Source organism: Erigeron canadensis, chromosome 9 (genome assembly GCF_010389155.1).
Source record: "Erigeron canadensis isolate Cc75 chromosome 9, C_canadensis_v1, whole genome shotgun sequence".
Lineage (NCBI taxonomy): Eukaryota > Viridiplantae > Streptophyta > Magnoliopsida > Asterales > Asteraceae > Erigeron > Erigeron canadensis.
Genome location: NC_057769.1, coordinates 6,365,112 through 6,381,352, shown reverse-complemented (window position 1 = coordinate 6,381,352; position 16,241 = coordinate 6,365,112). Strand labels below are relative to the sequence as shown.

At 33.5% G+C, this 16,241-nt stretch overlaps 1 protein-coding gene across 1 annotated transcript; it reads left to right on the top strand.

Annotated features, from left to right (window-relative positions):
* The first annotated feature begins 1,372 nt into the window (after positions 1-1,372).
* LOC122582760 lies at positions 1,373-2,866 on the top strand. The gene is made up of 3 exons (XM_043755191.1): positions 1,373-1,598; positions 1,909-1,997; positions 2,103-2,866. Exons 1-3 carry the CDS (start codon positions 1,515-1,517, stop codon positions 2,677-2,679), a joined length of 750 nt encoding a protein of 249 aa, XP_043611126.1. The 5' UTR covers positions 1,373-1,514; the 3' UTR covers positions 2,680-2,866.
* The last annotated feature ends 13,375 nt before the right edge of the window (positions 2,867-16,241 follow it).

Below are 16,241 nucleotides of genomic sequence, written 5' to 3'. Positions count from 1 at the left end.
TGATTGTTGTAATTAGGGGTGATCAAAATACGGGCCAACCCGTCAAACCCGTTTAACCGGACCGAAAAAAACCGAGCCCAACCCAACCCGTTAAGTATATGGTCCGGTCTACGGGCCTATATTTTATGAAATCTCGGGTTGTGGGTTGGGCTGGGCTAACCCGGGGAAAAAACCCGAGAACCCGACAACCCGAACAACATTGACATTACATTGTTATAGGTCTCATGTAAACTCACAAAAATATATATTATATATTATAATAATGATTTTTACTAGTATTTTTATATATTTATATATGTATTTCAGTATTTGATTTGGTTTTGAATTTCATCCAACACACTTTTTTTTATGCAAAATCATGTTAATAATGTAATTAGGAATTCTCACATAATTTCATAACATTGTTGTTGATAGTTAAAGCACAACCAAAACAAAAACCATAATGAAATATTGTATTGTAGTTAAACCATTATTAAGAAAACCATAAGAACACAAAAACCATGAAATATATTGTTGTTCTCCGGGTTACGGGTTGGCCCGCAAAAACCCGAGCCCGCCTGCTAACCCGGACCGGACCGACCCAATGAAACATGGGCCGGTCCTCGGTCCACATATTTTGTATTTTTCGGGTCATGGGCCGGGCCGGGTTGAGATTGGGTCGGACCGGGTTGAGCACATGATCACCCCTAGTTGTAATGTGAATCCATTTTGCAATCCATATATCAAACTAACCTAATGACAAAACGTTCTAAAGTTCTTGAAAAAGGCCCGAGTTTAGATTGGATAAATCTCAAGATGATTAGAAAAAATTACTAAAAAATAACCACACCAACTAGACCGCATATATCAGATCCAAAAGTTTGGTTTTTTTTAGTCTAAACAAATATATCTCTCCGTTTACTCAATGAATTAGGATTTTATAAAGTTGGAAACAATTTTATTTGCAAGGTTGAAAACTTTTTGATATTTAGATTTAACGGTTAAAATCTCCCAACTTTAATTGTAAAGTTATTTTTAACCTCAAAAAATCCGTTCTCATTTTGAATCCGGTTGACCATATCCAAAGACCCAGGTCATAAGTTTAGTGACATCTGGCTGCTCTCTTAAATGTTGACCCACCCATAACTGGTAAGGCGCGTACAGTCACACAAACAAAGATGCAAACATACTCTCTTAAATGCAGTTGGAATAAAATACCAATTTAGTCCCTCAAAAAAAGAACAGTGGTCCAGCCAACAAACAGACCCCACAACCACCCCACGCCCAAATCACCGTGACCCATTAATCCTCCCCCAACCCAACGGTCACTTTTTACTCTATTTCATTCAAAACAAACATAAACCCTAACCCACTTTCTTCTTTGCCCCCACAAAATACCCATACACTTGACCGTTTTATCTTTTCTCTTTTAGTTGTACACATTTCAAAGTTTCAATACTTCAAATACCCATTTCAACACACAGACAAAATATATCCAAATCAACAACTGGGTGACCCAGAAACAGATCTGTAAAATGGGCTGTTTTTTCGGGTGTTTCGTTTCTTCAAAGGATAAAAAATGTAGAAAACAGAGGTACAGGGCCATTCGTAGAGATCAAGTAAGTTTCTTTCCTAACTCTATTTATATATATATATATATATATAGAAACCCACTGTTTGTTTGGCAAATTGTATCATCAAGTCAAACTTTTGACTTTCAAATATAACCGATTCGACCCATGTTACAATAAAAACTCAATTAGTGTCAGCCTAAATCAATTCTAGTAAACTAATAGATGATACAATTTTGAACTGCTTTATTATATAGATAGATAGACTAGATAGTTTTTGTATGTCTAATTTTACTACATGAAGTGTCTTACAAAAGTAAGAAATATAAGCTGAAAAGATTGGCACTTTATGTTGCAGAAACCTCGAATTCAGGATATTTTGAGAGCTGATGAATCTTTGGAACTCAGCATCAAGGAAACACCTTCTAACCCGATTCGAGAATCAAGGTAGCTTTTGTATCCTTATGTTTTTGTGTTATGTTTATGTTTATGTGTTTTGATATTGTGATTTGATTTCTTACAACTGTCTATATAAATTTAATTGGGATTTAGGGAAAAGACTGAGGCACCACCATTGAGCTTGAAGAGGCGTAAGAAGGTGACATTTGATACAAATGTCATAACCTATGAACATGTTCAAGTGTATGATAGTACAGAATCTTTGTTGGAAAGAAATGAAAAAGGAGAAACTTTTCCAAAGTCCAAAGATGAAGATTCAGTTGCTTTGAGCACGTCGAATTATAGGTATGGAAATTGCGTCGAAAGTGATGATGAGTTTGAAGATTTTGATCAAGAAGACTACGATTTTGATGAAGAAGATTATTATTCTGATTGTGATTTGGATGATGATGAGGAGGTTTTGGTTCCATCAATGGAATCAAACAGGAATGCACGCGATAACAATGGTTATGTTTTATCTGTGTTTAACCCCATCGAGAATCTTGATCAGTGGAAAGCTTTAAAATCAAAAGGGTCAACACGAAAACCATCGAATGCTATCGGGCAAAAGGAGAATGCAGCTGAACCCGGGAATCAAAATCAAGAAACAGTCGTTGACACCAGCCTCTCGAGTTGGATGATATCTTCTTCAGAGAAATGCCAAAGAAATAACAAGAGGGTTGCGTGCTAGCACAACAACAATGAGGTTCTTTGTTAAAAAAATGTAGATTTTTGGGATTGAAATCTTATCTTTTGACAAAAAAAAAAAAAAAAACCGTTTGGATCTTTTGAGGTAATTGGCTTGAATAGTCAGTCACTCAGTCTGTTTGAAACTTTAAAAAGGCAAATTTGAGATTTTAAAAAATGAAATTTTAATATTCATGTGAAGTTTGTGTATTTATTTTGTTAGAAAAGTTTGAATCTTTGGAAACCAATGTAGTGGCAAAGTACTGCATTTGTAACTTCAGAATGATTGGATTAAGCTTGTTTATTGGTGTTTACTTGGAAAATAATTAATTCTCCTAACAAATTAGCCTAATAATCCTTTTAATAATGTATAACTTTGACATGTGTAACCCACTAATTATCTTTCCTCATCACCTTTTGATTTTTCCATGTGGCTTATTCCTATAATTAAGAGGATTATTAGGATTATTAGGTTGATATCCATCATTTCCCTACTTTAAATTGTTACTTGTGTTTAACTAGAATGTCACCTGTGCGTTGGGGCGGGATTAATATACTTATACCGATGCATGTGAACAGAATAAACAACATCGCCTATACAAATGGGTCAGTGTGTTTGTTACATCGATAATGCAAGCAAAGAGATTCATATGTGCACCTCCACGCTGTCAACTGAAAGTAAAACAATAGGTCAAAGTCAACTTATTGACAATAAAAAATATTGACTGTATCTTTTTTTAGGCCTGTGCTTATAGACATGGAGTACTCAGGACTTCTTGTTTGCCACGTCAGCATCACATTTCTCAGGTCTCTCCCCAGGACACTCACTATCTATAAGGACAACTTCTTCACTACATTATCAATTCTTTTAACATTTTTTTATAACTTTATATATATTTAACATTAAAACACACTTAATTAATTAAAAAAACACATTTTATTATTAAACCATACCACATTTAATTAAAAAAAGTTACAACAAAATTAAGAAACATAACGATTGTTCATAACGACAATTTATTTTAAAACAAAACAACAACAACACAATAACATAATAAAGAACTACTCGTCGCTCTCGTTCTCGTCGTCACTGCCACCCATCTCTAGAAACTCATCCCCATACTTATCCATCAAAGACTTACGATAATTAAGAAGCGCTTTCAACTGCTTCCTAGGCATATCTGTGGGCGCCGGGTTCTGAAGAAAGTTAAACGCCTTCATAACTTCCTTCCTGCGACGAGAAGCTTTCATTGCCTTCCGATCCTCTTCAAACTTCATCCGATCTTCCTCTATTTTCTTTAGCGATTCCCTCTGTAACTTGAGCATCTTGTTGAGCTTCAGTAGCGCCTCTAACCCGGTGGATGATCTACTAGAACCTGCATCAGAACTTTGGGACAACTTTCTGCTAACATTACGCCCCAATGGTCTCTTAATGGGGTCATCTCCAAACAAGTCGTCAACAGCCGGGTTGTGTCCCCGACTCACCATCGTCACCCAAATCCACCCACACCGTCATTCCAAAACGTTGGAAAACCTCTTAGGATTTCCCAACACTTCTCAAACGCAAACCTACTCGGCCCATACTCCCGCTTGTATTGTTCATGAACGGTATCAAAAATATGCTTCTCGTCTGCCCCTAATTAATATGCTTCCCGTTTAATAAGATTTACCCTAATTAATTCGTTGGTGGTGCCGGTTTTCTAGGATTGATCTAGTTAGTTAATGGAATTGAATAGAGTTATAAGCTTGTTGGCCACCAAGTGAGTTTCTTTGTTCGAGTCTAGGTTACTTTGTCAACATATTTGGATTGGGTCTTGATTTAAATACAACCGGAGTTAATGTATCACGAAGTCGAAGTAGATGATCTTTTAATCTTTATTGATATAAGACAATTTTCTCTTCAATTGAATTATACGGAATTGCTAACTCTTTTTAATTAACTAACTTTTCAAAACAAAATCCAATATGACGGGAGTCTTTAAAATCCTACCCTTTTTCATAACTACTTAAAACTCGCTCGCTCTTATTAGTCTCTGTGGAACGATCATGGACTTACTTTGAATTATATTGCATACGGACGGGTCCACTGCCCGATTGTGTGTAGTAATCAGTACAAAGTATTTCTAGATTTTAATTTAACTAGATTTTTACATATCAAGTTTTTGGCGCCGCTACCGGGGACTAATTTAAGAGTTAAAGTTTGAGATTTTGTAGTTGATCATTTCTTGTATTCACGTACAAGAGAGTTAATTGCTTTCTTAGATTAATTTTATTTGTATTTTTTTTATTTAGTTTAAGTTTTCTTCCATCGTTGCTTTTCATGGGTTTTGCTAGTGTCCGTTTTGCAGGTTTAGTGACACCAATGGCATATCAAGCTTATGAATCCGAGGAAGAATATCCTAACGAGCTTCGGAACTTTAAGCAGTGTGCTGATGAAACTTACGAGGAAACTTGGTTAAGGATAAAAAGATTAGTTAATAAGTATGGCATGTATGGGCCTTTAATCCGTCAATTTGTTTCGATATATTGTCGTGGTTTGGATGACGAAACAAGGGAAATACTTGGTGACGAATTCTTCTCTATGAATCCGGATGAAATGTTTGATTATATGGAAGAATATGCTCAACCGGGAGATGATGAAGCAAGGGAATGAAGATCATCAAATGCCGCCATCTAAATCACACGAGTTGTTATCCATTAAAGATGAGCATGAGGATGACGTGGATGAGGAGCATGATTTTGAGATACATGAGATATCTTCCATGAGCATCGAAGATTTAAATGACATTGTTTATGAGGAAGATTTTACTTCACTTTCTAGTGAGGTGATTTCCGTTTCTATCTGTGTTCCAAGTACTACTAACTCTGTTTTGAGGGAAACGAAGGAACCGCACGAGTCAAGCAATGAGCATGGAAGTGACCGTTTTGATATGGAATTGGGAGACAAAAGTGAAGTCGTTTGGGATGAAGTTGAAGGGAAAAAGAGTTTGAAATCATATGGGATGAAGAGTTAGTGTCTACCCCGACCATGGGAAGCAAGCATGTATCCACCATAAGAAATTTGGTACCTGTCATTGAAACTAATAATGGAGATACGGGAGATGCCAATGTCTTGCTCGAGGGTTTCTCACTTTTCAAGTTTAGACCACCCGACACTTTAAGTATGGGGGAGTCTATGATACCACCAAAGAAAGCCAAAGCGAATTCCAGTCTCACTTATTTAGGTAAGCATTCTAGTTTGATTGATTTATTATATACTAAAGTGCTTTCTTTTCATTTGTTTGTAGGAGCGCCAAAGCCACTTACATCTATAATGAAGATCATGGCACGAAAGAAAGAGCCAGATAAGGAAGATCATGACACGGGTCAAGATGATTTGCATCTCAACTCGGGTTATTCAAGGAGCTTTCAAACTTTTTATGCCCTAAATAGTTTTCAATGCATTAACGTAGTTAGTTTAAGGGCTAGTAGTAACTTCATGCATTATTTCTTATTCTTTAAACTAGCCCCGGACCCCTTAGCTCCCGACCCTTTTGAATGGACGGTTATAAGCCTTGACATGAATTACTTGAAAGTTTCGTGCCATAATAAAAGTCTTGAAATTTTTTATGTTAGAATGAAAGGTTGGATTTTTAAGATGAGTTTTAAAAAGGAAACAAATGATTTTAACATCTTAAAAGCAAATTGTGACCAGGTGAAAAAAATGGTTTAGGTAATGATTAAGATAAGATTCACATTCTATTCACCTTTTTCGTTAAACCGCCTGACACTTTAAGTGTGAGGGCATTTAAGACCCCACCATGGTCAACTTTGGGTAAATTAAGCGCTTCTCAGGAGGCAACCCTTGTCTTTATGTTTTTTTTTTCTTTCTTTTTATATTTAGTTTTATTTTTGCATTTCGAATTTCTTATATTTAAAAATCCAAAAAAATTGAAAAGTTAAACCAGCCCCCCCCCCCCCCCCCCCCAAAAAAAAAAAAAATTGAAAATTCAAAAATACAAAAAATTTTTTGTTGTTAGTTTAGTTTATTTGTTTAGGACTTTTCTTTTTAGTTTATAGTTATTATTGTTCTTCTTTTTATTTTGGTATGTTTGTTGAGTGTGTGCTAGAGCTTCAAGGTATGAGTTAAATGCGGTCGAGATAAAGTTTATAGCGTATCTTTGGAATCAACCGTTTTGAGCACACATTAAACCCAAGAAGTTTCACTTTCTTACTCTTTTTATTTTCTTTTTCCTATTTCCCATAGTTTTCATTGGTTCCTTGTACATTGGGGACATTGTACAACTCAAGTGTGGGGGGAGAGGTCAATAGGAAAAAGCCGAGTGATTTTGGGTAAATTTGAAACTTTTACTTGCTTGTCCTTGTAGTTTAATTACCTTTTTCATATAGATATAATCATATTAGTAATTGAACTATAATTCCTTTGGTTAACACTTTTTAAATTGTGAAATTTGTTTTGAATGATTAATTAGGCAAAAATTCCTTCTGGATTGATAACATAACTAGCACACTTATATTCCAAAACACCAAATATGTGAAATTCTTGATTCATTTATAGATTGGCTAGGTGTTACGGTTTTGGTTTGGTAAGCCTTGTAAATTTGTCCTTCTCATAGACTTTTGGATTTATTCAAGAGTAAGGGTTATATTAGAACTTTGAACTATGATGTGCAAGTTTGAGGTTAATTCATTCCATTTCCGGATTATTTCTTTAATATGAGTGTGCCGGTGATTGCGTTGAATCTAGAACTTGTCCTAGTTGATCGTTCCGTGGTTTCTAGATGATGAAGAGGTAAATGTAGGATTAAACCCTTGTTCTTTGTTATTTCACCCTTGTTATGTTTATCATTGTTTAACCATGTTTGTATGCATGTGTTTAGTAGCTAATCACATTGGTTAGTGAATATCATTTGTTTAACCCTTGTTTGCATTTATTTTCATTGCAAGAAACACTTAGAAAACTTGTTTAGCCCAGCCTTTTCGTTTGTGTTAAATCCACTCAAATATGTAACCTTTCCTCGCCATACCGATATTCGAAATCCTTGGTTGGTCATTAGTTGCCTAAACTAGTTGGATGATTTGGGGTTGTCTTGGTTGTGTCGGGTTGGTATATTTTCGTTAATTGCGGGTAGATTGATTTCGTCATGATTATGGATAAAGTCTAGATTATTCTAATTAGTAAGACTTATGATTTGTCAACATGTTTCAAAGTTATAAAAAGGGGGTACCAATTAGGCAGGGTAAGAGTAGTTCATTAAAAAAAAAGAATAAAAAGATTGAAAAACCGAACTTGGACTGTCAGTTGGTATTTCCCTCGTTTTTGTCAAATCAAGTTAAGTTGGTAAGTTAATTAAACCAACAAAATGTTCTTTGATTGTTTATATTCTTAATTTGAAGTTGGAATGATTCGTTTAAGCAATATTGGTAAGATAAGGAGGATAGAAGTCATTTTGAAGGTAATACAACACAATGGTGTCGGTTTTTATCGGTCTATTAGGGGAGTAGTCTCGGGATAACGTCTTTTGTGCTATGGATAGATGGTAACTAGTGACACGGGTTGTGTTGAATTAGACTATAATGTAAAACTTTGTTAATTGTAGTGTTATTTCCTTTTAACACCAATTACATCCCAAAATTTCCATACACAATTGTTAATGACCCTAGTAAGCCTTCAGAATTGTATATTACAGCCGTTAAAATACCTCTTTTTATAGACGTTATATGGTTCTTGCGCCATGACGATGAAAGAACGATTCTGGTACAAGCCTATGGTAAAATAGTATGCATCACGACTAGGCTTCGAGTGATTGATACAATATTTCAACCCAATAGTTTGTTAGTTGGAGTAAGTTAGTTGAGATGTTCTTCTTTCATTTGATTAAAGTGCTTAGTCGTGTTTTCTAGGCTTGTGGATCATTCAAATATTGTCAAACATTTCAATTTTCATTTAAGATTAAAACTGCTTAACCATTCTCATTTATTTTCTAACTTTCATGGTTTAGTTTCTTTTTGATTATTGTCATGTTTTGCAATCGAGAACCAAGGGAATGATTGTTTTGAAATCTGAGTTTGCTTGAGGACAAGCAAGGCCTAAGTGTGGGGGAATTAAAAACTTGATGTGTAAAAATCTAGTTAAATTAAAATCTAGAAATACTTCGTACCGATTATTACACACAATCAGGCAATGGACCCGTCCATATTCAATATAATTCAAAGTAAGTCCATGATCATCACACAGAGACTAATAAGAGCGACCGAGTTTTAAGTAGTTTAGAAAGAGGGTTGGATTTTAAAGACTCCAGTCATATTGGATTTTGTTTTGAAAAGTTAGTTCATTAAAAAGAGTTAGCAATTCCGTAGAATTCAATTGAAGAGAAAATTGTCTTATATCAATAAAGATTAAAAGATCATCTACTTCGACTCCATGATACATTAACTCCGGTTGCATTTAAATCAAGACCCAATCCAAATATGTTGACAAAGTAACCTAGACTCGAACAAAGAAACTCACTTGGTGGCCAACAAGCTTATAACTCTATTCAATTCCATTAACTAACTAGATCAATCCTAGAAAACCGGCACCACCAACGTTTAATAAGATTTACCCTAATTAATTAATTTGTTTTGGTTAAGTATTAACAATTATGCCTCTTTGAAATTAATGTGACACCATCAACTATTAACCCCAATTAACAAGTCGTTTCCTGTGATTACTATGTCGTTTACTATCACTCCATAACCTAGCACCAATTACTCATAGACAAATAATTGAAATCATACTTATGTACTTCCGAAAAAATCGACAAAACATATTAATATCACCAACAAGCATAGTAATATTAAACAAGAAAATAATTCATTAAGATCACGACATAACGTTAATGAAAATCAACTTGGATTAAAAAGTATGCAACCATCGTTTTTGTATCACTCCATCTTAGTAGATGATGAAGAATTTAGCTACTCATAATCCTAAAAACAACACAAAGAGTAAAAGAATGTGAAAACATATTGTACCGATGTGTGGAAAACAATTGAAAGCTAAGAAAATCGATGTTTGAATGCCTTGGAACTCACAAGCAACCCTATGATCTTCAAAGATGTAAAAGCTGCTAAACATGCCTCCAAAAAACCCTAATTTCAACTGGTAATGAGAGTATCCCATTTCATAGGGGTTTGGTCTTGTATTTCTAGAGTTTCCAAAAGTCAATGTCTGACCGACCTAAACATGCGCCGCATCTTTCTTTGAAAAGTAAAATCAAATCCCCGTTATGCGCCGCATTTATTTTTACATGCATGATGTGACTAATTTATACCCATTACCCACATCGTTATTGGCCATTTTACTATATGTTTTAAGTCATTTTTGTATGCATTTGGCGCGTTTATGGTGTTTGTTAGTGTTTACAGGCTCTAAACAGGTTACGCGTTCATTTGTTGCATTTTCGGAAGACTTGTTGGCCCAGAGGTGATCTATGATGTCGGAGGTTGATTCGAGTGGAAGAAATGGCAGAGCGTGGCAAGTATACGAGATCGAAAGAAGTTTGCTTGTACAAGTGTTGACTGCGCCGCAGTGGGGATGCACTAGCCCACTGCGCCGCAGTGGGGATTTCAAGAGAAGGACTGCGCCGCAGTCAAGGAAAGAAGGAATCAAGTCGTAGATTCATACTGCGCCGCAGTGGTGGTCACGCAAGCCACTGCGCCGCAGTCAGCCGAAGTCAAAGTTAACAACACCTCACTGCGCCGCAGTGGGTGCACGGGAAAATGACCCCTAGGTCAGTTTTGCATCAGATTTGGAGAGGGTATATAAACAAAACCCTAGGTCGAAAATAAGGATCAAAAGTATTTCTAGGAGCTGTTCTACAAGGTTTCTTCACTCTCCAATCAAGATAATTTCTTAGGCGGATTCATTGAAGATTCACGGGCACCCATCTAGATCGTATCTACTTACTGTCATGCAATTTATTTTTCATCAAACGATTGGTACATCATGTTTCTCTTCTATTTTAATTATTATTTTGGATTGATCATGAGTGGCTAAACGTTTAATCATCCACCTTGATGAAATGAGACGGATAATGTGATTGCAATATTTTAATTCAAAGGATTGATTTTTATTTACCATTGTTCCGAGATCTTGGTGATTTAATTCTTTTAAATAATTATTATAATATTGGTTATGTATTAATTCTTCGTTAGTGGTACTAGTTGAATTGATATATGATTTGAAAAGAATTGTTTGTCTATAAGCAATTGTCACTAGTTCATGGTATGATAGTGAATTTTATTTTAATGAAAGAATTAATTTTGTCAACGTAATTTGTAACGGTTGGTGGTACCACGTTATTTTACATAGGTTCAATTGATAATTTGATAGTCAGTCAAACTAGTTATTGCAAAAAGTTGTCTTGGAACTGGTGGTACCGGTTTGGGTAATTTATCTAGTAATCTAGGTGATTTGGTGATGTGTTCGGTGGTACCACATGAGTATTTAACTAGTCACGATTATCTTGTCAGTTCTTGTGAATTTGGTCTTAATTAAATGCAATCACATTTGAAGTCGAAGGAAGTCAAGGTGGATGGCTTTTAATTATATTGTCTGAAGTTCTCTTAATTTTATGTTCTTGTTCAAAACAAATTTTATTTTCTGTTAAAAAGGAGATTTGAGTAACTCCTGGTTTTCCAAACTACTTTACTAAACAATTGATTCAAACCAATCCCCGCGAACGAACACGGTCTTACCTCTTAACTATATTACAAACGATCGGGTCCACTGCCCGTGAGTGCGTAGTAGTCAGTTTTTAGGTGAAACTAGTTTTATATTTTTAAGACTCGATTTTGCGCATCAATGCACCACATTTATCCTTGATCATACTCTGAGCAAAATATGTGCCGCACCTTTTTTCACATGCGCCACATTTCTTCGGATTTCACAAACCAAGTCTTCTGAGCAATTTATGCGCCGCATTTTTGCACTTTTGCTAAAATCTTCACTTCCTTCATACAAACTTGGTATAAACTCGTTCACAAACTTGATTAAACCCTCCTTAAGTTGTATAAAACCGTATTCTTCCATTAGACCTGTAAATAACCTGAAAACACTCGCACATACCATAAAGCCTCGAGATATATGCACAAATGACTAACAAATTAAGCATAAATGGTCTAAAACAATGTGGGAAATGTATATATAATTGGACACATCAGCAGGTGCTAACGGGCTCTTCGTTGCCCCTTCCACCACCTCTTCGATGAAGAAGAGGTTGGCACACCTCTCGTCGACGGGATCTTCGTTGGCGACCATCCTTGGGACGAATTGGATGGACGAAGAGAAAAAGAGATAGTGGGTCCAACATGTTTTATATCTTTTAAATAAAAGTTGAGGAAAAAGTGAGGAAGAGGTAGGGTTGGTAGTGAGTGAGGAAGAGGTGATTTAGGAGAGAGAAAAGTTGATGTGGCAGTAAGGAAGATGGAGGAAGGTGTCAACGATTGGCAGAGGCCTCATGAGTGCTACTATTAATGGGTGATGATTGTACACCAAACCGAGATTAGGTTTAGAAAAAGGGATGATGGGTGTTTTTGGTTGTTTGTTGGCGATTCCCCGAAGGTAGAGTTCATGTCTCTTTACGCCAATTGAATATGATTGATTAAGATCGTGCTAATAGCTCAGGTTTGATCTTATTCGATCGTGTGTAACGATATTAGAGTTCGGCTAATCGTTTTGAATGGAAGTATATTGTATGTGCTTGTTTTCTGGAGTGGAGGAGATTGTCCTTGAAGATCCCCCGCTTCCCTTTTTATAAGCAAGGCTCGACTTGGAGAGAAAGCCAAGTTCTAGGGTTTTCATGATAAAAGGTCAGGAGTATAACTTCCATAATTACCGGCTCTTCTTGATAAGAACAAATCCCTACTTTATAGGGAAACAATTCTTATCTTTTTCATCTTCTGTGCGACCCTTCGTTACAGACAGTCTTCGTGTCGTAACGTGCTATTGTTCCTTCTTCGTACCGCAGGAAGGATATGTCATCAGATGACCTCTCATAGGAAGTTGCTGAAGTTAATGGGTAGAATATATATTAGACACCATCTCGCATACATACAGGTCATTAATGTAATCATGCTGAATTATTAATCAGTAGATGTATAGAATTACTGATCAGTAGATGGTATATGGAAATAGAGGGTTCCCACCCACTTAGCCTCTCTTTTTTTTTTTACGAGTATCAAGTCAAGTTCGGATTAAGGGCAGAAAGTAGATGCTAAGTCTTCTCTAAAAGATCCCTAATCAAATATATTGCCTTATTTGGGGACGAAGTGTGCTCAATCAGCACTTTTCTTCCATAATTTTAATCAAACCTTCATCAAATTATGTTGTTCATTAAGTTAGAGTACATCATAAATTGCTAAAGGTCATATATATTCGTTTTATAAAGAAAACAAAAGCAAAAGGGAAAAACAATTTTTTTAGACTAAAGACTTCATATATTGAAATGTTTTTTTTGGTTTTTTTTTGTTAATGTTGTAGATAAACAAATTTGATGTAGTTTAGGGATAAGTACCCTGAAATGTAACTAAGTATGACCCAATGTCTATAGTAGGAATCAATTACGATTTTTGAATATTGTATGGTAATAACTTTTTTAAAACGTCTAAGTCGTGAATGAGGTTACCTACTCAACAAATAGCAGGTTACAGTTTGAGTTTTATTATCTAAATCGCGCCAATATATCATGAAAACAACCAAACCATTAATTTGACAAAATCAACAAACAATTTCAACATCATCAATAGCAAGAAACATTAAAACCCACTCATAGCTAATCACAACTACAAAACATGCATAATTATTGTAATTCAATAAGCAAAAACAAACAAAGAAGATGCAAAGGTAGTAGCAGCTGTATCATTTCTTCTTATTCATCTAATTCATAAAAAATTTTCAATCATAAATATAATGTTTTTATCATAATTATTAAAATTAAAATCCCTAAAAGTTGTGGTGGTTTGATGGAGAAGTTAGAGAAGATTTATGATCATATCCTTTAATCTAATAAGATTTTCGATCTGATTGCGCCACGAGATTAGAGAGGTTGTATACATGATTAAGTTTAGAAAAAGTATTGTTGGATGAAATTTTGAGGTTGTATACATGATTAAGTTTAGAAAAAGTATTGTTGGATGAAATTTTTTTAACATATAATATTTGATTTTTTGTTTGAATATTCTTGAAAGATGACAAAAGACATGAATATGATATAATTGATGGATAAAGAGAATGAATCTTGGTTTCTTAACGTTATATTGTATTGGTTATAATGAAAATAATGTGTTTTTGATCATATGCCATCGACGTGGACTGTGTACATCCGGTTCATACATAACTTAGACATTTTAATAAGTTAGTCACCATACAATATCCAAAATCCGTAGTTGGTTCCTACTATAGACGTTGGAGTATAGTTAGTTATATTTCAAGATATTTATTCCTATCTTTTATTATACTAAAATACAGTTGATCTAATAAATTATCGACCAATCACATTTCTCGATTTCTTAATGTTGACTTTTGTTTTCAATTTTGACTTTAATTTACACTTTTTTGTTTTCCATCACAAATTTACACTTTTTACCCAATAATTTTAATACAATAAATAAATAATAATAGCTAATATATATCCGATAGAATAATAGTTAATATTTATCCAATTAAATAATAACTAATATATATCCAATAATATATTCAATCACATATATATATATATATATAACTAATTAAAAATACATTAAATTTAATGTAAATATATTAATATCTTAATAATAATTGTACTATTTTAATTCTATTTTATTTTAATATATACTGAAATAAAGTTGAACTAATAACAATTATATCATTCAATTTTATCAAATTGACTCCTGTTGATGTCATTATTTGATTTTTTACATAATTTTATTTAATTAATAAAAAATAATAACTAAAATAATTATTTTTATAATATTAATAAAATTGGTTTCTATCTACAAAATCCAGTTTTCACACACGAACAATTGTACATTACAGTATCTTGAGTTAACTCGAGAAGGGCTTTAAAGTGTTAAATTGTGACAAAGATGAGAAGACCAAAAAACACTACAACAAATTTCATCTATAAAAAAGTCTTTCAAATGCTGAAGGAGGGTATATGTTTTTGTTCTTTTAGTACATTAATTTCTTTATATTAGCTTAACATTCTTGACATTTGAATTAAACACTTAGTATCTACTTATATCTTCAACATTGAACTTTTAAGCTTTTATAAGTTATATGTATTAATATCTAATATTAATAATGTCGTAAGTCTCGTGTCCAGTGCTGGACACGGGTCTAAAATCTAGTTTAAACTAGATTGACTTTAACAATAAAACTTTCAAGATTAATTAAAGCTAAGTTAGGACCAGGGGTGGTCATGAGAATTTAAGTGTCCAATCCGAGTCTTGAAAAAAATGCCCAAACTCTTAAGAATCCAATTATATAAGCAATTTTATATATATATATAATTGAGCCCGTTATAATAATAAAAATATTATTTCTTATTTAATTATTGTATTAATCTAATTAAAATTTATATTAAAGTCAACGATGAATAAATAAAATAATTTTAATCAAATGAAATTCTAAATAATATCAAATGATATTCTAAAAAAATAATTAAAATATGATCACGAAATAAAAAAATAATAATAACTAATCAATAAAAGATCATAACTAAGAGTAAAACTAAAAATTTTTAATGTTACTTTTAGTCTTTTAAAACACAATATGAACTCTTTATGGATGAAAAACTGCTATGAGAATTTACTCTTTATCTTCTATATTTCATTTAGATGTTTAATTATTAATTTAAATAAATTGGTATAAGTTATTATTAAGGACATAACTTTATATGTATATACACATTTAGTACCTAAAGTATTCTATATTTATAATTCTAACATTAACTTGTTATTACAATAACATATATCTATATCTTTTCTTTATAATATAATATGTTATACTTTTACATATATAATACACATAGAAAAATTTTAGAAATTTTGTGCCCCTCAAAATTATGCCCCAAATATAATAAGATAGGTAATAAACGGTGATATGTAAGGAATATAAGTTATTTCCGGGCATAGTAACTTTATTGAGGTTAATGAGTTTTTGATTTATTGGTCTAAAAAGAGATGTGAGAGGCTTTGGTTTATTAAAGGGTCCGTGGTTCAAATTTCAACAATGGCAGATAATTAACTAGTAACAGCCGACATTTTAGGGCATTACTTGGAAAATCCCTCAACTTGTCACCTAAATTTTTTCCGAGGCTCAAAAAAAGTTCAGTTTGAATCAAGAAAAACGGCTAAAATAACTATTGTGAGGACTCGAGTAAGTAGCCGGTCAAAAAAAATTTTAAGTAATTTTTATTTATTTTTATTTCAGTAATTGATTACATTTTATTTCCATGTCATTTTCATTTAAAAAAAAAATACTACACCTCATACTCCACTAACGCTCCATGTCATATAATACCAGTATTATTTAATCATTTT